This window comes from Athalia rosae, chromosome 6 (genome assembly GCF_917208135.1).
Source record: "Athalia rosae chromosome 6, iyAthRosa1.1, whole genome shotgun sequence".
In the NCBI taxonomy this organism is placed as follows: Eukaryota; Metazoa; Arthropoda; class Insecta; order Hymenoptera; family Athaliidae; genus Athalia; species Athalia rosae.
The window spans coordinates 5,867,567-5,891,352 of record NC_064031.1 but is presented as its reverse complement, the minus strand read 5'-3'; the positions used below and the strand labels follow the sequence as shown (position 1 = coordinate 5,891,352).

The window sequence follows — 23,786 nt, the reverse complement described above, 5'->3', positions numbered from 1 at the left end:
CAATCTCGAATCCGTAGGGTAATATGAAAAAAATATCTTCGATCACGCCGTGTGTATTACAAGTATCGCTGGTTCGTTTTGTCGGTCGTTTCGAGCGACTTGATTTTTAAAAATCGAAGCCGTCTCAGGCTGAACAATCGCGGCCTAAATCGATGGCTGATTGTAAAAGAGGGTCGCTCCAAGAAGTGTAGTGCCGCAAGGCCGGAAAAATATATATATCTAGGTAATTCTAGTACACCCTCTGTGCAGTATTATCATATTACATTCGGAATCAATTCCCACTCTAGACGACGGTCCGCCAGACTCACCGTTCGCGTATGTTTGTACGTCTGAGCGACCGATATCGGCCTTCTCTCATCTTTATTTAGTCTCCGGTCTTCCTAAGTTGTGGTGTGTCAAAAGTGCGGTTTTCAACGAGTTTTCTATCGGTGTTTTAAAATTAGTGCTTTACGAAAAATGCCCGTAAGTATTTTTTATTCTTATTTTAAATATTTAGTTTTGAAAATAACTAACGTCAAGTCGTATTGGATAATCGCAAGAGTGACGGGATTTCCAGTGTTTTCCAGCAATCGACACGCACGGAAACTTAACGGCTCTTAAAAAATAACGATCAGCCCTAAGAACGAAAAACACGTAAGCCATTCGCTTTTGGGTTCGAAATAAATTGCCTGCCCTAAGGGCTCATCCCGTCAAACTTAACAGTGAAATGATTAGGTGAAGATTTCTAGATTTCTCTTGAATTCCTTTTGCGTCTTTCTAGCTGATGACTCATTGCGAGGCGGGTGTATCGGAAGAAAGATTGAAATGAAAATATTTGAAAATTGATTTTACCCCCTTGTCCTCCGTTTTACTGGCGACGATGTTATCGTTTTTCCACTTTGTTCACTTTTGCGGAGCATGCATTTATATGACAGCGTCTACGGTTTTGAGTGACGCGACCTTCTGATTCTCAGTCCTCGATAAAATTACGCAAATTAGTCGTTTTTACGATTCACGAAGAATGCCTTGCGGATTTATTAAGTAAAAATTTGATCTCTATTATTATGCGACTTAATACACTTCCCTGTGATCAAGTTTCGTATCGAATTCAGAACTTATGGAGCAAGTTGATTTTGTTCGCACAATCCGATACCACTGACTATCAGAAATATGATCTACACGGTACTTCGGTAACTCCATGGCATGGATATTTAACGATGTAACAAATCAGAATATGTAAAGCTTCTTTCGCTTGTCTGAATCCATTAGCTTACTTTAATTTATCTCGGATTCGTGCAGTTTGACGATCGTGCCATTTTAACGTTAAAAATTAATTCCAATCAAAATTAGGAATAATTATTGGTTTATTCCGAAATAGAATTCTAGCCATATCTTTCAGAGGAATTTTCTACAGATTTTTTTTGTTGTACAACGTTTATAAAAAACCTTTCTCAAAATATCTGAAATAAGTTCTTCATTTTGGTGGAAACGGATGAAATTTCGAACCTCGTATTGAAATTATTAACGTTATTTGTGGTAAAATATAATCCTACATCTCACGTTTATAGTTTATCCATAGATATATTGAACAATATATCTATGGTTTATCCTTCGTTTATGGCCATCGAAAAATGCGTTTTCAACCGTGTTTGATAATGGTCAAAATATCGTGAAAAATTAAAACTTGGGTAAAGGTGAGTTTTAAATTTCGAGAGCGTCTTAAACAAGCTATTGAGGTTTAGTAATCCGGTGAACAGCTGACGTCTCCCGTTGACATATTCTACTCTACAGACTCGTGTAGTAGGCCAAGAGCTAGAGCATGAAAAGTGGGATCATAATGCAATCTTCTATAGAATTGATTTTTTTTTTAGTTCAACATGTGGGGGAGTGTCCCCTGAATGTGAATCTCAGTTGGCAGAACGCGAGGGGTTGATGAGCCTCAGCCACCATCTTGAAAAACGTGTTTTATTAAATATCTCGCGAACCGTGCATCGTACGACAAAAACAGTGAAAATCAACAGTTGACTTTAAATTCAGCGATAACCATGTTGGAAAAAGTTTGACGCACTATAAATAGAAACCTACGCGCGTTATAGAAAAAGTTTCGAATCAAAGTTAGGGAGAATCTTAATACGTGGGAAAATAATTTTTGCAGTTTTTGTCGTACGATGCACGGTTCGCGAGATATTTAATAAAACACGTTTTTCAAGATGGCGGCTCAAGTTCAACTCCCTGCGTTCCGTCAACTGAGATCTACATTCCGGGGACACCCCTTGACATATTCCAAAAAAAAAAAATCAATCTTAATTCTGTAGAAGATTGTTACGATTTTTGCTCCGGTTCTTGACCTATGTGATACTCATCGATGCGATCTCAGATGTAGGGGAAACCGGGGCAAGTTGGAGGCTGGGGCAAGATGACGAATTGATTGTTTTTAGAATATTTTGACAGATAGCGCCGGGTAAGTTATCAAAAAGTGTTAAACACTCTTCTACGCAATAATATTTGCGATATAGCTAGCGTGGCAAGGTCATCCGGCTTTTTTACGGAGGCATTGTGGTTTCAGACGTGTGCGAAGTAACATTTGGAGCTCAAGAAAATAGTTGTATACAACTACAGATAAGCAAGATCGGACTTGTGAATTAATACTTTATATCTATACGCATATAGATCCTAGAGATCATAGAATCTCCGAATTTTCACCAATGTACTTTTTGTGGGGTTCTTTTTTTGCAAATAGTGGCAAATGGGGCAAGATGGTGGGGGCAAGTTGACGGATCGTCCTTATCGAGATCTTTGCATGTTGTTTAGTTAATTGATATTTAGGCTACATACGATTGTGCAGCTCATTGAATAAATTGATAAATAAATAAATGAATAAATTTATTCACGATTCAATGTTGGCATGTTCTAATGTCGAAGGAGCAGCTCAGTTCGTTTGCGACCAGTGTTAATTATCAGTATATGTATATCTAAGCTAAACTACATAAACTATGCGTATTTGTATTTTCATATCTTTTATGGATTTGAATAAACTGAAGTATATTTTGACGAAAAAAGTATTTTTTTAGGCCCATTAAACCAAAATCTAATATTCGTCAATTTGCCCCGATAGGTTCGCCATCTTGCCCCGTGGTCGGGGCAAGTTGACGAATTTGCAGAATTTCGGAAAAATGGAAATTACGTAGTTTGTGAATGACCGAATTCAATGTCAATTTTTTTTTTAATAGCTAACATCTCATACTTTTGAAAAATACCAACAGATTTTGAAATTCGCTTACAATCGATTGAAAAACCGCACTTGAAGCTTAACGTCTCCAACTTGCCCCGGTCTCCCCTACGGCTTGGTTTCACTATACTATTCGTACAAGTAAATCGGACGGGTGCTTGATAAGTAATACAACTTTGGGAACGCTTATAGAATTCGGAAATTTACCGGTCGTTTTTGGCACATTATTTTGGTATAAAATTCGCTTAGAATTTCACTTTTCCAAAAGTAGAAAATTTTTCGTAGACTATGAAAATAATTATTTGCACAGTATATGATTCTAAAATCATTTCGATGGAATGTAATTTCAGTACTGAGGGGATTGAAATTAGGCACCACTGATTGTAAGAGCTGATCCAGCGAATCTGAATGATTTTGACAAAATTGTGTTCGCTTCACATCTTCTATGGAAGCCGTTACCAACGACAGCAATGTGTTCTTGAGAAACACCCATCCGAATTATCTAACGTGGTGTTATGATTTCTCGTCGGTTGCGATTTTCGTATCGTGTATTTGCTTCGTTTTACAATAATAAAAATGACGCAAATCAATCGTACTCTTTCCAGTAGATTTTGTAAACCATCGCACTTCGACCATTTTTCTACCGATTAGTGCACAACGTCGTTCTCATTTAAATTACAAAAAATTAGAATTTGATATTGACAATTGAAAATTGTAAAATTAGATCATTCGTCATATAGATGATATTTGTACACCAATTGGATCCTGAATCCTTTCGGTTTCCAAATGCATTCTTTATACAAAGTGATTTCAAGAAAATTGCGAATTCTACGAGAAGTAGTAAATTGCTATTTCGTTGCGATTGGCTAGAATTTCAAGGCTAGAAAGCTTCGATTTAGGAGTAGGAGATTTTATGGTTGGATTTGAAATGATTCGAATATCATCTTCCTCAAGAAAAGTTTCGCCAACGCTTTTTATCATGGATAGGGAGGAATGAAAGTAACATGAATAGCCAATACTGAAAAAATCGCTTCGGAATTATAAAACCCGAAATGGATCCAAACAGATTTTGATCATCATATAGAATACTGAAATTTGGGAAGAGTACTTACAATTAATGACAGATAGATATTAATGTTCATGTTTCGAGAATAACGATACCATCGTGATTCGAGTTTAGTGAGGATAATTTTCACGCTCACCTAACGCTTCGGTTGAACGAATGACTTTCATGCATGCCTTACACGTTATGTACTAATATTATAGGTATACTTGTGAAGTTAATAAGATTGGGGCATTCGCAGATTTCCGGGTCAAAACACTACCGAAGAGATGACTCTCTGGATGGGACGCGAGACGACGAACGTATCGAGTTGATAAAAAAGTGCGACTCGTTTAACAGTATTTTGGCCAAAGTTGGCGACTTCGGAAAGTACCAATGGCTGTTATTGTTGGCCTTACTACCGTACGGCATCGCTTACTCTGCCTTATACTTCGCTCAAATATTTTTGACGCTTGTACCGAACGAGCATTGGTGCAAAGTAGAGGAATTACAAAATTTCACAACGGAGCAAAGGTAATTGAACTCGACGTTGTTTCAATTCAGACGCACAAAGCTTGGGTCAGATGTCGAATAGTTGATCATTATCTCGATATTTACTTTTCTGACAGGATAAAGATGGCGATACCCAAGAGTCCGGATTATCCCGGGTACGACGTTTGTCAGCAAAAGAAGTTGAATTATCGTCAGCTGCTCGAAGGACACTTTGGTCCAGACTCGGATATCTGGAACACGGACGAGACAACACCTTGTACGAGCTGGGAGTACAACTTTACCCAAATTCCCTATGCCAGCTTGGCCGTGGAGGTTTGCTACTTGGGACGAAAGAAATGATAAGATCAAACGTAATCGATTTTTTTATTTAATTGCCCTTTCCAATTAGTTGGATTGGGTATGCGACAGAGCGTATCTGATCTCCAGCGCTCAGTCCATCTTCTTCTGCGGTTCAATCGTCGGCTCCTTTATTTTCGGGTGGATCGCTGATCAAAAGGGACGCGTGCCTGCGCTGATCCTTTGCAATGGAATTTGTTTTTTCGCCTCTATTGCCACGGCACACACGAACTCCTTCTCAACGTTTGCACTCTGCAGATTTTTGACCGGTATGGCCTTCCCCAGTTGCGTCAACATCCCAATGATTCTTGGTAAGCTTTCATCTGTCACGGAAGTTTCGGTATCGCTAAATCCTGCGACGATAGAAGTTTTTGAGTATAGTTTTCCGCGACTTTGATTGAAGTCGCCTACGCTACGCACAAAAATTAGCGGGCCACCCTGATTTCGGTCCGAAAAACGTCTGATTTCGAAGCCTCACGACTGCTCGAGAAATTAAGAAAGAAAGTTGAAAAAAAAGCATTTTGAAGCTCGAAGCTTCGACTTTACAGAACCCTATTGCGGTATTCTATCATCTGAATTTCCGAAGCCCTGTTAGCTTTCGAATACATCCCTTCACATCTCAGAGCGGAAACTAGAACTTCGACATCTTGTAGGTCGCGTAAAAATGGCGGAATAAGTAGCCCGTGGCACCAAGTTCAAGTTTGAAGTACCTCCTACAAAAACCGTACTAGCCATTTGGTTTTTACTTTTTTCATCGCGTTATTCAACTCAGAACGCAAACAGAAGATTTAACCACTACCTCCGGCAATAGCATCAGGTACCAAAGGTGTACCACGTGGGGGTTGCTTGATAAGATTTACACCTAGTGTGTGAGTATGCATGCATTTTTTGCGAAGTTTTGAGCTTTAAAATCGTTTTTGGAAAACCTCGATACGATAACTGGGTCGGTCAGGGCATTCGATCCAAAGATTTATGGATAATAATCGCTCAGAGTCGCATAACTCGTGCAAAAAAAATTGTACGAAAAATTAAAAAAAAAGCGTTGTTAAGAAGACCTTTTAACCTTCAAAATGACATCAAAAAAATTTAAATCCAACGACTGAGGCACCCGGTACACTTTCTCAAAGTCAAAATTCGACTTCGCGTTTTCGACGTGACTTGAATCAGAAGGGTGTAACTAGTGAACAAAGATAGGCAATTCAAATCGACATAAAGCATCTGAAAGGTGAAGCTTCGAGCTTCAAAATGCTTTTTTTTCAACTTTTTTCCTTAATTTCTCGAGCAGTTATGAGGCTTCGAAATCGGACTTTTTTCGGAGCGAAAATAGGGTGGATCGCTAATTTTTTGTATGCAGTGTATTTTCTTACAAATTTGTTTGACACAGTTATGGAATACGTCGCGGTCAATAGGCGCACGTTGGTCGTCAATTTGAACTTTGGAGTATATTTCGCCGTTGGTAGCACAGCTTTACCATGGATAGCCTATTACATGTCCGACTGGAGATTATTCACCTATGCAACTGCATTCCCACTTCTCAGCTGTGTCCTTACGCCTTGGATCCTACCGGAGAGCGCAAGGTATATTGTTATGCTTATTTTAAAACCAATTTCTTAGAAAAACATTAAATCGAACGTTTTAAAAATCGAGATTTCCCACCAGGTGTATTTACATCTTTTCATGTTGTCCCCATACAAAAAAAAAAAAGAAAAAAAATCGAAATAGGAAAAAATCGAACAATTATAGGCACCAATTATCGAAATCAAACTTCCAACAGGTGGTACATGTCCAAGGGAAAGACCAACGAGGTGGTTGGGATTCTTAAGCGAGTCGGGGAAGTCAATAAGAAAGTACAAGATCCCAAAGTCTACGAAAACTTTGCTGTTAGTATCGAATAAAACTTATCTAGAAATAGATTCTCTGGACAAACGCATCGTAGAATACGGTATTCGTATACAATCGTGAAATTTATTTGTTGCCAGGAAAGCAGCCGCCTCGCGACAGTACAAACCGAGTCGGCTACATTGATCGACTTATTCAAAACGCCGAGACTCGCCAAAATGATTGTTTTGTTGATAATATTCTGGTAGGTTTAATTTGAAACTGAGCTCCATTGTCTCTAATTCTAGACCATTTGTCTCACCCTCGAAATTTCCCAGGACTTTAGTTATCCTAGCGTTCGATGGCCACGTTTATTCACTGAAACTTCTCCACGGTTCGGTCTTCGTTTCATTCTCGTTGGCGAGTGCAACAGAGTTACCGGCTGCAATTCTGTTGACGTTGATACTTGACCGCTGGGGAAGAAGATTTTGTGGATTCAGCACGATGATTGTCACAGGAGTCTTAAGTTTCACGAAATTATTTCTATCGGAATCAGGTTGGTGGAATAATAGAGGGTGCTTTTTTTTTTTTAACACGGGATATTTCGACTAGCTCATCGTTTTTTCAAAATTCGTTCAAAAGGACTGGAAAGTTCGTCATTTTCTTTGCTTGGGATGATAACTCTCTAACGTTGTCTATCGATGAGGGGAAAAAGTTGATTCGAAAGTGATCACATCTGATACATTAGACTACGAAAAAGTGCGCGGTACAAAATCCTGCAAATCTGGTGATTTGAAATGGAGTTATCGTTGGTATTTATTCCGTCCATAATGATCTTACCTTTGAAAACAATTCCGCAGGCTATGCAGCGTTGGTTGTCGCCGTCCTTGCAAGATTTAGTTTAAACATGGCCGCCAACGTTGGCTTACAGCACACCGCTGAATTATTACCAACCCCTGTACGAGCTCAAGGTGTTTCGTTGATCCACATTTTCGGCATAATTGCACATTCCGTGGCTCCGTACATAGTGGACTTGGTAAGATTTTCGTACACCCTCTACTCCTGAGGCATAATCGTCATAATTTAGAATGAAGAGAAAATGAATTATGCTGTAATATCAAATCGCATGTCCGAAGACGCAGTGATCTGCATTGTCAATTGTTGAATATATTTTTGGATTCTTATCAGAATTTGCAGTTTGCGCGACGTCTACCATATTTCAGAGAATCACTTGTTACGCTCGTTTATGTTTCTAAATGCCGCAGGCCACATTTTGGACGGGATTACCTATGCTGTCGCTTGGGATCATTTCGATCATCGCGGCTATAATAATTCTCTACTTGCCCGAGACAGTTGGCCAACAATTATCCCAGACATTGGAAGAGGGCGAGAATTTTGGAAAGGACCAAAAATTTTGGATATTACCAGTGAGCAATCAGGTTTACGGGTCAACCGAAAACGTCTGCAATTGATCATATATATTCGATTGAGTCGTCCGACGCAATTGCAAAGGACAAACCGATCAACGTGATAACATAGATAATATATCTATGGTGATAATGTATTCAACGATCTTATTGTTAGAACAAATCTTCAATACACTTTCAATACTCAGGCTATTTTCAATTATGGCACTATCGATCACCAATTTTTTCCCAATATCCAAACCTGTTCACTTTATTTTGCATAATTATCGACGACTCCATCGTCTGTCGATGCTTGTAACACAGGACCGAGTGAGGACGTCGACTTTTTGACCAGGTAATATTTCAACCAAAATATGGTATCAATTATGTCATCAACAATGATAAGAACACGAAAGCCAATCTCAAACCTAAGCGAATTACCTAGTACTCTGATTGATAGCGTTCGATTCACTGTCAGTTATAACTCCGGAAAGTTGAAAACGTGGGGCAATTTATTAATTAAATTTCAAACCGATAACAGGGGTGTTATCTACTCAGTGATCGTACTATATACTTTCAAAATCGCGCTCCAGGTACGACAGGATTAGTGAAACTATTTTAACTCGATCAAAGTCTTTGTAGAAACAGAGCTCGCAACTCGAGTAGTAAATGACTAGGCGTACGCTAGCAATAGCCGCAGTGAAATGCCTCGCGTACAGCTGATTTCAATAATTATAGATCTGTGATGACGCTATCTCTGTCCAGGGTTTCCCCCATATCCCTTTCCGTCCCACAACGGTCGCGTCAGCTGGCGTAATCAATCATACCGTGGCGCTTGAGTTCGTCTGTACGTAGGCTCTCCGCAACTCGGACACACTTGTGAGCTGGCCACCGAACCATGTGCGCCACGCAGCTGGAGCCAAACAGTTCTGTAGTGCGATTAGAAAGTATGACTAGTGAGTGCTAACCGATTAATTTTCCAAGGTCTCGGAAAATAAGGCGCGAAACAGATTTTCCTCTGACCTGTAAGTTGCAGTGTCTTTAATTTTTATATTCTCGCATACGAGAGTGCACGTACTTCTCTGACCCGGATTAAAAATAGAATCGAGTGTAAAGACCGGTAGCCGATTAGCCGAAGTTCAGATAACAGACACGAGTACAACACAATTTTACATTCGAGGCGAGTGATATTCGAGTCCGATCATTTCGGGGGAAAAATTTGAACGTAATTAACGGCAGCGCGAAATAATAACCGTAGGGTAGGTTGATGCCCTCGGAATTCAAATTCAAAATTTTGTGGAATGCCAGCGGGTGAGCGAGTTAAATGAAATTCCATGACATGGCTGCCGTCCATTTTACACAATAGTCCCTCGCGGCGTAGGGGATTCGGAAAGAACGCGTTGGGTCAAAACTATTTGAGTTCAAAACCGATTTGAACCGATGGAACTGTAGTGCGGAATGGAAGGCAGCTATGTCATGGCCGGCCGTCACTGGACGCTGATTTTCGCGTACAATTTCGATTCCGGCTCACGCTTAAGCCGGACATTTAAAATATAGGCTGTCACGTACTTTTCTGTAGGAAGTTCAATTCTACACAAAAATATCAGTAAAATTCTTCGATATCCGGCGTCGTTCTCGCAGCCTTCGAGGTCGTAGCGTTGGAAACATCTTTTGACATGAAATTTTGGCAGTTTTTCTTTTTGTATTCAAATTGCTTTTCCTTCGGGGATGAACAAACTTGGAATTTAAATTCTGTAGGCAACAACCTATCCTAAGGTTGCTTTTTCGTGCTACCGGAAATCAGGTTCAATAATCACTTATTTTTGCGCTAAAACGACCGGGCATGCTCATACATAACGAAATAAAAAATGTTTGCTTCAATGGTATTAACATTTCACTCGTCTAATTGGAAAACTCGCCCACGTTTTTCCGTTTTGTACGACGTATTATTTGTGAGCGCTATAACTACATTTTCATTGTTCGAAAACGACGCTATACAATATTCATATACGCACGTGCGGTTTATCGATTTGTCTGCTGTTTATATAACCTACATCGGAGTATGCTATCAAGGTTTGATTATAATGCTCATGACGAATATCAAAGCGCGTAGGAATTCTGCATGCGATTAAAAACTACAGCCTTTTTATACTTTATGAAAACTGTCGATGGAAAACCGGAATTTCTGTAAAATTATACAGATATTCATTATCGAAAAACCATGGAAATTTTACTTTTGGTTACTAGGGTTCAACATCAGCCCGTACAGGTTCTTGCGATGTGATCAAATTTTGAGTTCATCGACCAGACTGACGCAATATTCAAATTGACGTCAATTCATTGATTGAACGTTGTGTGGTAGTCAAATCTCATCTGCGGACGAGTGTGGATCGATTTTTCACATCGACCAATCGATATCGATACACCATCTTCTTTAGGGTTAATCGTTCAAACCCGTAATGTCAATGACCGCTTGTTTGTTTCATCATTTCAAACTTGATGCAATAATTCTTTGCCGCAACTAATTGCTTGCTTTTTAAAATAATATTTACATTCAATACAATCGTTAGATTAAAAGATGGTATTTGGAAGTTCGAAATTTATCCGACAATAATTATCTACTGCAAATCACAATGAAACTTTCCAATGCCTGGAATCAGGAGAGTAAAATTATAGAGGAAAATACGTTCCGGGCTAGAGTTGTTATATGGTCTGTTGGTCAGCTAACATGTGGTAAAGTTTAGTGTGTCATTCGCACAATATATCTATGGTACCGGTTTGCGTCGGTTACACGTATACATCGGGTACACGCCACGCTGTTGTCTCTAGGGACGCGAAGCATTTACGCGGGTGATCACCGGGATGTACTCCGATCTGATTATTCTGGATAAACGTAGCTACCCACGATTTCAACAGTTACCCTGAGAAGCTGCTATCTCGCTGTTGGTTGTGTGGTATCGTCTATTTGTACATTAGTCTGTGAACTCTTATCTACGATCTACATCGATCGTACAAACGGGAATACTCTTTGCGAACTAGTTTCGAAAGAGGAGTGCAAACGAAGAAGTCTTTGCCACCATGAATTTTATCTTATGTGAGTTATAGGTAAGTCAGGTCAGACTCTGTTGTAATTGCGATAAAGAATACGGTGCGAGGTGAGATTACCGAGTTTCAGATAGCTTATCCTTTTTAGCAGCCTCCGCACCTTGTCACGATCAAATGTCTAGTAGGACGGAATTCCATTTGTAAGCTAATGGTAAATTCAAGCATTCTTTTCGACACTCGGTACTACCGTAATCACCATTTTCTGTCGATTTCGCAGTCGATCCGAGCAACGGTGTAGATGACTCTCCCACGTTTGTCGCAAAATCATATTTATTTTTCTCGTTCGTTGCGTGATGTGACACGGTGGTAATTGAATTCGACACGGTGCATTCGTTAGTTATTGTTCGTATTGAGAATAACCTTTACAATATACATCAATCACATTTATATTACCAGTGATGACGGAGACTCGATTCTTAGTTAATTGCACGCCACAAACTTTTCAAGGCTGTAATGAATAATACGAGCTAGTCGTAACGACGACTCATCGTCATCCCAATGACTACAGCATCAATTGATAACCAGTAATACCGGCTACGTTTGCATTTTATTTGAGGAAAAATGGATTCACAGTTCGCCATACAGCACTGTTGCATAACAAAATACGGTGATATAATTTATTTACAATCGGTTGGGCAAGTTCAAAAAACTTGTTTCCATACCGCGTCTGGCGAGTCGTTCATTCTGCAAAATCTGAAGTTTCGTCCGCTCTCAGTTTTCCTGTATAAACCGTACGCCTAAAATACTGAGTTTTTTTGTTCAAATTTCAAGTATTCGATCGCCCATTGGTAGATTGTTCAGACCGTAGTTTTCAACTTGCTGTAGTTTTCACTCTATCATCTGCCTCTGCAGACATAATATGCATTTGATTAGATAAGCTGGATGTATGAAAGCGTCAATGATACTGTTGCAATGCAGCTGAATTGAGCTTTGACTTTTTCATTTTACTCCGGTTCACCTCAACTACACATAAAGATAGTTTCAATTGAGCGGTGTATTTTACTCCTTAAAATATTACGACATAGCGTGCGATTAAAGTGGAAAAGTTGTTGAAGAATGTCACATACTTTCCAGTCACTAACATGCATTATATTTTTGTCACACATTTCAATGTTCTCCGGCTACAGTGAGATGATACAACAAGCGGGAACTTGTTAGTGAAGTGGGGTCAAGTATGAAAAAATTTAGTTCTATTTTAATGTACTATTTGTTTTACTTGTATGAACACTGCGATGCTATGCACAGAGGCTATAACACACGTACGGTATTAAAGTTAGAAAAAAATTACATCACTCTGTAATTTTCTAGAATACGAAGTCGAGCCTGTCATTTATGTAACACGCTGCATCTGAAAACGTGCATAATTCGATTAATATTCTCGGCTTATTGTTTACCATTTATTGTCGGGATATCACCGTATCTGGTATAATTTCCACTAATCTGCACGCAATGAGTTTGTCACTCCGATAATCAGGTATGCATATTCTAATTTGACGGATCCATAAAGTTTAGAAAATGGCTGACATAATATCTAATCGTGAGAAAAGGACTTTCGTAATTGAATATCGATTTCAGAGAATAAAACAATGACAACTTCCGAATTGATATTTATAATTATAACCGTAATTGCTTTCGTCTTTGTGATCATCATCAAAGTCAAGTTAGATCTGTTTCCATTATTTAAATCCCACGATATTATAGGCCTTTTTCGGCGTGGCTATACGATTAGCTTTTTATGTCCCATTTGAATTTTCGCGTGACATCTAAAAGTTGGAATTCCAAATCAGATAAAATGAACGAATAAATGGAATATCAAGTATTTATTTTTTAAATATTCGGCTATCTTCAAAACGGAAATTTTCTAGAATGAAAGGGAAAAAATCTTTCGAACAATTGCGGCCCTAATGATATCACGAGTATTAAAGTGCATATTCTTTGGTATGAGGTGTGTCACTGCGAAATTGGATTATCTGAATGTAAATTTTGTTTCCACCTGTTTCTATGTTACAGGCACGCGGCGATAAAAACATCTTGCGTTTACGCGCATGGTCATAACATTACTTGTTTTTGTATTACCTCGTCGAATGAGTTTGGTTCTAAAACGTATTCCTTAAACGTATAAAAAACAAGTACCTGGGACTTGGTTACGATCACCAATTGGTCGGGAGACGGATGCACTAGAAAATCGCGGCCTCGACGCGCTAACCTTTCCGTAGATGGATTGGACTCTGCATCTTTTACCAGTAACATATTTGCTTAGTCTGCATAAATCTTGATCACGTGTCTGCCGCGGGTAAATTATTACCAGCTGTTCCCTAAAATCCCGAAGGAATAAAACCGACAGCAACGATGAAGGATCGCCATATCGATCAGTTCACGGAAGAGATTCCGTTGAGCGATCTTGAAGCCTCGAAAACACCCTTGAACCAGAAGAAAATTTTATCTTTTGACGACATGCTGCCACATTCGGGGGATTTTGGATGTTATCAATGGCTACTTCTGTTCTCATTAATTCCGTACACTTTTACATACGGTGTACTTTACTTCGCACAGTTATTCATCACATTGACTCCGCCTGAACATTGGTGCCACATCGATGAACTCGAAGGACTGACGATGGAAGAAAAGTATAACTTCACGAGCATTTCATTGATATCGAGTTCCGATATTGAAATTTTTTTTACAAATAGTCTCGTTATTGCAGAATAAACAACAAACATATACCCGCATCGCCGGAATACCCATTTTACGACACTTGTCACCGCTGGAATAATAGTTGGGCAAACGAAAGTGATAATCTAATAGATTGCTCGACTTGGGATTATAACTTGACAATGATTCCATACGTCAGCTTGGCTTCCGAGGTGGGTAATTCTTCATTTCTAAATTGGTGTCTTCGTGTTTTTTAGTTAGTACCTCGCGACAATGACATTTTTGAATTTTGTCGACCGCCTTTATTATCCCGTAAAGCTAATGACGTGAGCATGAAATCAACATTCAACAGCTCTCGAAAGGTAACGCATGTAGCAAATTGTGCGGTGTCTTATAATTTATTCCGAATAAAACTATCGTCTGTTCCGTCGTTCGATCTTCGTTTTTGCACAGCTAACAGTGTGATATGTAATTATTTTCAATTAGCTAGATTGGGTATGCGATCGTTCGTACTACGTCTCCGCAGCTCAATCAATATTCTTCGCCGGCTCGATAGTTGGCGGTTTTGTCTTTGGATGGCTCGCTGATCACAGAGGTCGAATACCCGCCCTTGTTATTTGCAATGGCATTGCTTTACTAGCAACAATAGCAACCTCCCATGCAGATGCTTTCTGGAATTTTGCCCTCATCCGTTTCTTTGCTGGTTTAGCCTTTGACAACTGCATCAACATCCCTTTAATCATTGGTAATCATCTGTTGATAATGATCCCATCCCTATCGTATCCGTAGGATGAAAAATCTTGGCGCTGATCCAAGTAAATTATTGATTCAATTTGCGTATTATTAGTAATTACCAAAGACCAATTTAGCTTAGAAACACTTACATTATGTTTTATCGTTACGATCTCATAAATAATGTATCTTTTGTTCCCAAACAGTGATGGAGTATATGGCGGTAGATAAACGTAGTCTGGTGGTCAACGGATCGTTTGGATTATTCTTTGCGATCGCTACTACTATATTACCATGGGCTGCATATTACATTGCAGATTGGAGAATTTTCAGCTACGTCACTGCCATACCACTTTTGAGTGCGATAATTACGCCATGGATACTTCCAGAAAGTGCAAGGTAAGGTGTGCACTAGCGAACTTTGTATTCTCATGCCAGACGTGTCTCTAGGGTTGTTATATTAATTTTGAATTTTTCTGCGCTGTCGATTACAAAAGATGGTATCTGTCCTCTGGAATGACTGACAAAGTGGTCGAAAAATTGAAACGGATTGCTAAATTCAACAAGAAAAATCCCAACCCCGCCATCTACGATACATTTGTGGTAAGCATGTTTCATGGAATCAAATTTTCTGGAAATATTGAAAAATCATGTTTCTCATTTATGAATTTTGTACATTTTATAGAGAGACTTGAAAACGAACGCTGATCGTCAGCAGTCGGCTACTCTGTTAGCCTTACGAAAAACACCTCGTTTGGCAAAACACATGTTGATCGTAACTGCGTATTGGTAAGTTGGAAGTTGACCGCAATTGATGTGTGAACTAAAATATATTTCAAACATTCTTCGTTCTTCTTACACTCGGATTCGTTTGTCATAATATTTCATTATTACAAGGTCTCTGACAGCGTTAGCTTTCGATGGGCATGTTTACTCTTTGAAGCTTCTGCAGAGCTCTGTGTTTGTGTCATTCACACTCAGCAGCGCGACCGAGTTCCCAGCCGGTCTCGTTCTCACAATGACGTTGGACAGGTGCGGCCGACGCTGTTCAGCTATTGTTCCATCGATATTGACAGCTCTTTGCAGTATCTTACTGTTATTCATAACAACAGGTGACATTATCATACATACTGTCCCATATGAATGTAACACATCTCACTCCATCCTTCGGATACCAAAGCGAAATTCGTCCGTTTGTACGTTTCAGGTGTCGGGGCCCTTATTCTCGCGGTAACGGCCAGATTCATGTTGAATATGGCAGCAAACGTTGCTCTGCAGTTTGCAGCTGAATTATTGCCAACGCCGGTCCGTGCTCAGGGTGTTTCTTTCATCCATATTTTTGGCATAATTGCTCATTGCGTCGCTCCGTACATCATCGAGTTGGTAAGAGACCCAAAATGTACAGCAAAGAGCTTGGAGTGGGGATGATAGAAACTAAACCAATGACTAATGTTTTATCGGAATCACTGAATCGAAACTCCTCCTTCTTCTCAAATCAAAAGAAACTGGTTTCTCTTTTACAGGCGAAGGTATGGGAGAAGCTACCGATGATAACGCTGGCAATTGTGTCAATCTTGGCAACAATTCTGGTGCTGTTTTTACCGGAAACTTCAGGTGAGGATTTGCCACAAACGCTACAAGAAGGAGAAAACTTTGGAAAGGGTCAGAAAATGTGGTCGATGCCATGTTGTGGAAAAAAAGCAAATCGATCGTGAAGATCATTACTCCGTACGTCGATACGACACAGACGACTGTAGTGAAATATTCATACAAGTGAACACAATGTGCTCGAAAAAGCTGGGACATGAAGCCTGGTTATAAACGGAGTCGGTGCGTTAGGTAATTTTTATTGTAACCATAGATCTATCTAAAACTGTGAAACCCAAAGTCACGTGAACAGCCATATTAGTTGGACTATTGATTGCTATGATAATACGTTCATTGAAAATTTAGCAAATCAGTATTTTTACAATAATAATAACAATTCATCGTACAATATCGAATGCATTTGTGATTTACCTACTCTCCGCAACCCGTTAAATTAGTTCTTTCGCTAATGGTAAGACCAAAATCGAAGTGGGTACTCGATGCTACGAGCTCTCATTCACGAAATTGTAAAATTCAATGACATTTTTTCACTTGTTATAATATCCATATGGGGGACTGTCCATGTCAGACATTTTCATCATATTTATTGAACTTGATGGGACTTTTTCGACGTATTGAGGGGCCTCAGAAACCATGCTGAGTCCACCACAAAAGTTACGATTTATGAACAAAATTCATGGCCACGAAAACACGACTCGAAAGTTTCAATTCCATCGTCAAATTTCGATCATTCGTTCTCGAGATATGACGGAAAATGTGATCACGGGTCAAGTAGCTCGAGATTTCATAATTCAGCGAGCCGCGCTCGAGCGCTCTTAATCGTGTTCGTATTCCTGCCGCTTGGTGGCGCACCGCCTCGCTAATTTCTCGCAGTATAAAATAGATTAAGATTTCATTGGCCGAATGCACTCCGTAAATACGTCGGCAACGGGCAACCTGTACTGCATTTCCCGAGAACCTATTCCGACAAGTTGTGCGTCGGGCGTTTTGATCGCCGACACGTCCAGGACTTTAAGAATAATGTATGGCTTTTCGATAGATGATGAGGTGTGAAATTCCTTGTTCTGTTATTTTTTTTTGCTGCTATTGTTAGCAAGTGGCAGACGACCTGTTATCACCTGATAGAGATCTTGTTCACACCTCATAAATTCACCCTTTGATCCATCCGTTAGGCGGCATTCTTTTGCAACGATATTTCTATGAAATTGTATGTAACCGTTTGAGGATCTAAATACCCGGTGAAAAAATTCAGCAGTTGAATAAGTGAGAGTACACTCGGGGGATTAAATTTCATTCCATATTGCCGTACTGAAGAATAGGAATGTAGTTCAGAATCAGGGGCATCGAGTGCACAAGAAAAATCCAAATAAATTTTTTTGTTCCGTGCATTGCGTTCTTATATACATATTATGAAAGGTTAAGCGACAATTTATTCGTTCATTTTCGAGATCACGATAAATCAAACAATTCAGTCGACTGATGTGTGCTTTTGAGATCGAACTACGAAGACATAAATCTGAAAATCCCGGTAACGAAGGAATTTGAATTTTGACCCTAAAATCGAAAAAAATCCAAGGGTATCCCTTTGGATTTCTTCGATTTTGCAGACAAAAATGAAGTTTTTTGAAAATCGATCATTTGACGCACGTCTATCAGAAATCAATGTCGGGTTTTAGATTCATCCAGACTCCAGCGTCCTCGCTTGGCGTCTATGGGTTTGCGGCGTGCTAAACATAAAATTTTCACTTGTTTATCCCTAGTATAGAATAATCCTTATTACAACGCTAAAATTAATCTGAAGGTCAACAGGGGCGGCCGTAGGGGCCTCGCTCTTTCAGGGGCTTCGCGCAACAACCCTAGCAAATTTCTTTTCACTTAAAACAACATCTACTTTCAGCCCTTGCCATTCGTTTAATTAAAAATGACGTAATTCATTTGTGTTAGATTATTGTGCCCTAATTAAAAATTTTAGTCTTGGGCAAAGCCGCAAACATCAATTTTGAATCTGTAGGCATTTATGTACTTTAGCTTGTCATTATTCAAATTCATCCTCACTATGTTCGTTGATTTTTGTAAATCTTCCAATGTATAATATCCTAAAACTCAACATTCATTTATTTATCTAATTTTTGCATTTCTTTTCAAACGTCAGAACTACCTACTTTCGAATCACATACTTTGCACAGAGGACAAAGGGCCTCGCAAAGATCTCTCGGTCTCGGAAATGCAGCTTGGAAACGGAATTTTCAATTACTATAAACCTCATTCCCTACTGTTAGATGGTATTTCCCGACGGTATACTCAGAAATGCAGTCATAACAGTACATGAGTCAATTATCGTACACATCGGTGATAAAAAATACAATTCATTTTAACAGAAACAATTATCATTTATCTAGGTTCAGGGACAAACAAAGTAAATCTTTCAACGGTGCCGTACCCAATTATTAACGCACGCAAACGTGAGAGTCGCCTGATATAACCAGTTCGTATCGTTGGATGGACTGTAAATTATTTATCATTGATGGCTGGAAATTCGATCCGAGACCTTCATTTATCGAAGAGATGTGGATCGACATGTGTCAATACTTCACCCGGTTCATTTAATGTCACGTGCCGGATATCTTTCTTTTCTGATATTTCTTCTTCTTTTCCGACGAACTGAAAAAATTTGAAGTACATTTTTCATAATCGAATCTGTACATAACTCAACCCATTAATGGCTGCAAATAGGACCTAACAGCAGGATGAACCTTGCATTATGAATCTTCAATAGAAAGTTACGTTCAGGCCTAATTCGAAAGTGAAGACTATTTTTTGTCAATTTGGTTTTACGTTGCAGTATTGCATTAAATATTACGAAATGATTCGTGTTTTATTCGAGACTTGTGAATTAGCGAATTATTCTCCTCTAGAAGAATTTTTGTACGTGTGACTTTCAAGAAAGTTTCTCGAACAATTGATAATTTTTAAGTGAGTCAGCGGTCTCCGCTCCTATGGTTACTCACCTGGACATGCATGGGACCCACCAGAAGTTTTGTTCCCTACCAAAATCATTCCCATCTTCCAACGTTTGCGGTAAATCTTGGCCCAAAGTTTCAGGTAAAGATAAAGCTTGCACGGCCACGATGATTGAAAGCAATCCCAGTACAGTTAGTGGCAGTGAAGAGGATACTTCCGACTGAAAGCGATAGCACAAAATATTTGATGCAACTAAAAAATTCTTTCAGATTATAAACATTTGTATTACAAGTTTTGAAACTCATCACTGGTATCTTCTGGAAACATTAAATGGGACTTTGTACCGTTTGAATTTATGTTTTGAAATGCGTACCAAGTAAACGATGTAGGGTCCGATCATATGAGCCAAGTAGCCAATATTGTGGATGAGCGATACGCCCTGTGCCCTGGCCACTGTCGGCAACATTTCCGCAACGTACTGAAATCCGATACTTGCCGCTATGGTGACGCCGAAACGTGCGATAATTCCCATCGCAACCGTTACGCTACCTGTTAGGATACAATTATCATATTTACAAAGTTCGATGTATCTATGGTAGTAACATTGACCAATTATACTACGTTGTGTTTACTCGACGAAAGTAATTTTATGGCTCTTTTTCTGCAGGTGATAATGAGATGTGTAAATATATACAAATGCGCTCACCAGTTGGTGTAGCTAGCGCGATGAATGAAAATACCCCGCAAAGCAGCATCGAAAAAAAGCCCATCCATCGACGACCCCATTTATCGAGGAAAAGGGTCAGCATAATTGAAGATGGAAGGACCGTCAAAGCAGCCAGTGAGAACGAAGTGAAAATATCCGGATGCAACAGTTTCATGTTCCACACGCTTCCGTCGAATACGACTATGATCAAAAGCCTGAGGACAAAAAATGGAGGCTGGAAATTCATCAAAATCGTCGCTATCCGAAAAACAATGTTGGCAAAGATGTCGGAAAATTTTTGGTGGAATAAAAATTTTATGCGACTAGTACCAGTAGATTATCAGCATAACCATGAGGTAAGCGAGGCGTGGTTTTTTGAAGAGACTCAGAACGGTGTCATTACTGTACGAAGTGTCATTTTTGAGCGTTTCGTTACAGCTTTGCTCGAATTCGTCATAGATTTCTTTTTCGACGGTCATTCCGTTCACCCTCTCGAATTTCTTGAGCATCTTGAGCGCTTGAGTGATTTTTCCGTTCGTAATATACCACCTGTGAACAAATGACGTTATTCAGATGTTTCGACCGTAAAATTTTCGAAGATTATCCAACATTCGGTGGATTACCTAGCACTTTCCGGGATTATCCACGGTCCAGCAAATACTATGACCGCCGGCGTTGCGGTGATCCAACTCAGAAGTCTCCAATCAGCGACGTAATACGCAATCCATGGCAACAGACTTGTGGAGGCCGCGAAATAGAAGCCGAACGACATGTTCACCATGAAAGTTCGACGCTTCGGATCGACGTACTCGATAACTATGCGAAGAATGCTCGTTGCTTCAAAGTTCAGAACAGTTTAATGACCTGCACTACTCACCGATGATGAACAATATGTTAAAACAGTTGTCGAACGCCGTCCCTACAAATAATCTGCAAAGACAGAACGACCAAAAGCTGTTGCTGAAGGATGTGGCTATGGAGCCAAGAAGAGCAACGGTGTTACAGGCGATCAGAGCTGGCAATCGACCATGGTGATCAGCTACGTAACCGAATACGAAGCCTCCGATGATACTACCGACAAAGAAGAGTGTTTGCGCGACCGAAGAGTAATACGCTTTGTCGCAGACCCATTCGAGCTGGAATGTCAGATGTTTACCGTGATTGTAGATAACGGACAGAATTACCAAAATTATGGCGATGAATAAGAAACTCACTTCGGCAGCAATGGATGCATAAGGTACAGTACTGTAGTTGAATGACCATGTCTGACACGGCTTGACGGGCCACGTAGCATCAGGTGTTTTTTTTTCGATCAAATATTGGGTGAAGTTTACGTCGTACACCAGACATTTCGAATAAGGTACGGTTGGATCTATCGCTAGTTCGTTGGCGGAGGCGTTCGGTATCGAAAAATAAATTCTGGAACACGGTGGTTTTGTTTGTGTTTTACAATGCAGGTGAACAATTAACGAGCTTACAATTAACTGGATCAGTTTACAGAGCACTAGAACTGAAATTACGATTTCCGATGAAGCATGAACATAATTCAATGGAACATCATAACTTGTCAATTGCTTTTCTAGAGGATGCTATACCTTTTTACATCTTCACTTGACAGTTTGTAATTAAAAGGATACTTACCTTTCTCTTTCTGTGAGATTCCATCCATCTAATTCTGGTACCCTGCACCAATATTCGTTCGGTAAAAGGGTAATAAAAATCTGAGTGAAATACAGGCAAGCGTAAACGATTGAAAAAGGTAGCAGAAGTACAAAAAGGAGCCACTGATAACGTCCGGCACCGCCGATGTAAGGAAGGATGTCATCGAAAGTTTCGATTTTCTTTCTTTGTTTGCCATTCTCTGCATTTTCCGTACCCATAGCCACAGTCACTTTTGTTCAGCTTGTCCTTACGCTTTGATTTTTCGAAATATGTCAAGGCGTTCATTCACAATCTAAGCGAGTCACCTGCACAATACTGTTGTGTCCTGATCAACTTGTCAACCGGTATGGGCTTATCGCATTGCCATCGACTTACGGTATCACCGAAAAATTTTTGGGATTCTACGTTTAGTCGCGGTTTTAAATTCACGAAGCTTTTATTTATCGGATTTTTACTCGCTACCGCGAAAATATGAAGAGTCAATTGAGGAAGAACTCATCTTCGTTATCAGAAGGTTGAGCCTTCTCAATCTGACGTTTGGTTCTTTACGAAGAAGCTTTCAACAATTACTGAAAACATGAATCCGGACGTGGTAGATTTTATGTAACCCCCCACTTATTTTATTTATAAGTTCTGCCGATTGCGTGTAGCTGCACACACTTTGCCCACATGATGCTATCTTCTTCAGGATTCGCTGTTACACACGTGACTTTTAGTATCGAATACAGCATTGCCGGAGCCAACATTTGATTGCGGAACCAGATAACGACTCTAAACTTTTTAGTATAACTCATTTTCTATTATTTATTTCAATTATTTGAGAGTTGATGAACCGATGTATATACATATAACAAGATTCAAACGCAGTTAGCCCCAGTTAACTTCAATTTCAAGCTACACCGTACGGCTGCGAATATTGTACGGACATCGAGTTGGTTAATATTTTTTCTTTTTAACTTCAGATACACACGCTTGTTGCGTCACAAATTAACCTTGGGAGTTTATTTATAATGATACTGCATCTTGTCAGCATATCAGCCTGCTCTAGATGGCTAAGGGAGTCACAAAAGTCGGGTTTGAAAATTTTGAGTTACTTTTTTTTTGCGACGCGCAGTCGCTAAAATCACAGCACAGATGGGCTCTCAATTTGACGTCGTACCGACCATTGGCGTTCGAAACATCACTAGATGTTTTGAACGGTCAATAAACCAGATGAAATGTGTAACCAGTTATGTCCTACAGGCGCAGCTCACAGCATACATGCTACTGTATCTAAAAAGTTGAAAAAAATTATGAATCGCGCACACGAAAATTAGTCATGTTTCGTTGGACTTACTCGTACTCGCTACTCTCTCTGGTGTTGAACGGAACGAAGAAATAACGTAATTTTAACAAAGACTTGAAGGGCGTAATTTACTGAACGAAAAAAAAATCATCAAAATCACGTTTGTTTAAATAGAACGTGATTCGGAGATAAACTTTATCAGGTAATTTGATTCAGAATTTCGCAGTCGTTGTATCTGTACGCTCATCTAATAAATAGCTCCGGGCATAAATTTATGAACTTCTGACATACGTCATGAGAAGGGTAAGAAAACAAAATATTAACAAGAATTTAAATATTGTGAGAAGCTTTTCTTGCTTCAGGTTTCATTTTTCCAAGCGATTCATGTGGTTGGCTGAAGAATGCTAATGACATCAAGCTAGCAATAACAGTCGACAACAATAGAGATGAGACTTCCTAGCAACTTTTCCGATTTTCTTTCCAGCATCAAATATGGCGGAACTTCATCAAAATTGAGCCTACTCGGAGCTTTTTTTGCTGCGTAAGCATTTTGGAAAAGGTTATTAAATCAGAAAGATTCATGATATACACAGAGTTTTTCTAACTCGACGGTGATTCCAGTTTACAATATACGACGGATACGATTGGGGATTATAAATATTTATTGGTCTTCAGCAAATAGTTAGATGCCTTATCGTCAATTTTCCTGGTGATGTGACATTCCGCGCTCGTCTTCCCTCCCGAAATGTCAG

General features: G+C 39.5%; 3 protein-coding genes and 1 long non-coding RNA gene across 7 annotated transcripts; 2 read left to right on the top strand and 2 right to left on the bottom strand.

Moving 5' to 3' along the window:
• The first annotated feature begins 282 nt into the window (after positions 1–282).
• LOC105692642 (carcinine transporter-like) lies at positions 283–8,546 on the top strand. The gene is made up of 10 exons (XM_012411969.3): positions 283–462; positions 4,513–4,784; positions 4,880–5,075; positions 5,152–5,410; positions 6,484–6,676; positions 6,874–6,979; positions 7,079–7,182; positions 7,256–7,473; positions 7,778–7,953; positions 8,183–8,546. Exons 1-10 carry the CDS (start codon positions 457–459, stop codon positions 8,387–8,389), a joined length of 1,737 nt encoding a protein of 578 aa, XP_012267392.2. The 5' UTR covers positions 283–456; the 3' UTR covers positions 8,390–8,546.
• On the bottom strand, positions 6,722–9,028 carry LOC125501398. 2 transcript variants are annotated; one of them, XR_007278960.1, is made up of 3 exons: positions 8,898–9,028; positions 7,758–7,979; positions 6,722–7,390 (listed from the first exon to the last, which is right to left on the bottom strand). It is a non-coding gene; the product is annotated as an uncharacterized LOC125501398 (long non-coding RNA). The 2 variants fall into 2 exon arrangements; XR_007278959.1 differs by having other exon boundaries at positions 8,765–9,015.
• A 171-nt stretch (positions 9,029–9,199) lies between these two features.
• LOC105693026 (carcinine transporter-like) lies at positions 9,200–16,810 on the top strand. 3 transcript variants are annotated; one of them, XM_020856094.2, is made up of 10 exons: positions 9,200–9,348; positions 13,439–14,055; positions 14,133–14,292; positions 14,567–14,825; positions 15,019–15,211; positions 15,310–15,415; positions 15,498–15,601; positions 15,710–15,924; positions 16,020–16,195; positions 16,336–16,810. In XM_020856094.2, the coding sequence occupies exons 2-10, from the start codon at positions 13,778–13,780 to the stop codon at positions 16,525–16,527; spliced, it is 1,683 nt and encodes a 560-aa protein (XP_020711753.2). In that variant the 5' UTR covers positions 9,200–9,348; positions 13,439–13,777; the 3' UTR covers positions 16,528–16,810. The 3 variants fall into 3 exon arrangements, with proteins under 3 accessions (XP_020711753.2, XP_012268092.2, XP_012268093.2); XM_012412669.3 differs by lacking the exon at positions 9,200–9,348 and adding an exon at positions 11,153–11,428; XM_012412670.3 differs by lacking the exon at positions 9,200–9,348 and adding an exon at positions 12,624–12,902.
• Positions 16,811–18,509: 1,699 nt separating this feature from the next.
• LOC105693025 (carcinine transporter-like) lies at positions 18,510–22,310 on the bottom strand. The gene is made up of 9 exons (XM_012412668.3): positions 21,729–22,310; positions 21,302–21,506; positions 20,965–21,223; positions 20,711–20,903; positions 20,418–20,636; positions 20,088–20,302; positions 19,755–19,930; positions 19,429–19,601; positions 18,510–19,081 (listed from the first exon to the last, which is right to left on the bottom strand). Exons 1-9 carry the CDS (start codon positions 21,965–21,967, stop codon positions 19,030–19,032), a joined length of 1,731 nt encoding a protein of 576 aa, XP_012268091.2. The 5' UTR covers positions 21,968–22,310; the 3' UTR covers positions 18,510–19,029.
• Positions 22,311–23,786: the final 1,476 nt, after the last annotated feature.

What these genes read in the sequence shown, in the direction of transcription:
- LOC105693026 (XM_020856094.2), top strand. Translation starts at nt 13,778, where the DNA reads ATGAAGGATCGCCATATCGATCAGTTCACGGAAGAGATTCCGTTGAGC. An exon ending in CCATCTACGATACATTTGTG is followed by an intron (nt 15,416 to 15,497) that starts GTAAGCATGTTT and finishes TACATTTTATAG; the next exon opens with AGAGACTTGAAAACGAACGC. An exon ending in CTCCGTACATCATCGAGTTG is followed by an intron (nt 16,196 to 16,335) that starts GTAAGAGACCCA and finishes TCTCTTTTACAG; the next exon opens with GCGAAGGTATGGGAGAAGCT.
- LOC105693025 (XM_012412668.3), bottom strand. Translation starts at nt 21,967, where the DNA reads ATGGGTACGGAAAATGCAGAGAATGGCAAACAAAGAAAGAAAATCGAA. An exon ending in ATGCATCCATTGCTGCCGAA is followed by an intron (nt 21,224 to 21,301) that starts GTGAGTTTCTTA and finishes CTGACATTCCAG; the next exon opens with CTCGAATGGGTCTGCGACAA. An exon ending in GACCCTACATCGTTTACTTG is followed by an intron (nt 19,602 to 19,754) that starts GTACGCATTTCA and finishes TATCGCTTTCAG; the next exon opens with TCGGAAGTATCCTCTTCACT.
- LOC105692642 (XM_012411969.3), top strand. An exon ending in ATGCCAGCTTGGCCGTGGAG is followed by an intron (nt 5,076 to 5,151) that starts GTTTGCTACTTG and finishes CTTTCCAATTAG; the next exon opens with TTGGATTGGGTATGCGACAG. An exon ending in ATCCTACCGGAGAGCGCAAG is followed by an intron (nt 6,677 to 6,873) that starts GTATATTGTTAT and finishes AACTTCCAACAG; the next exon opens with GTGGTACATGTCCAAGGGAA.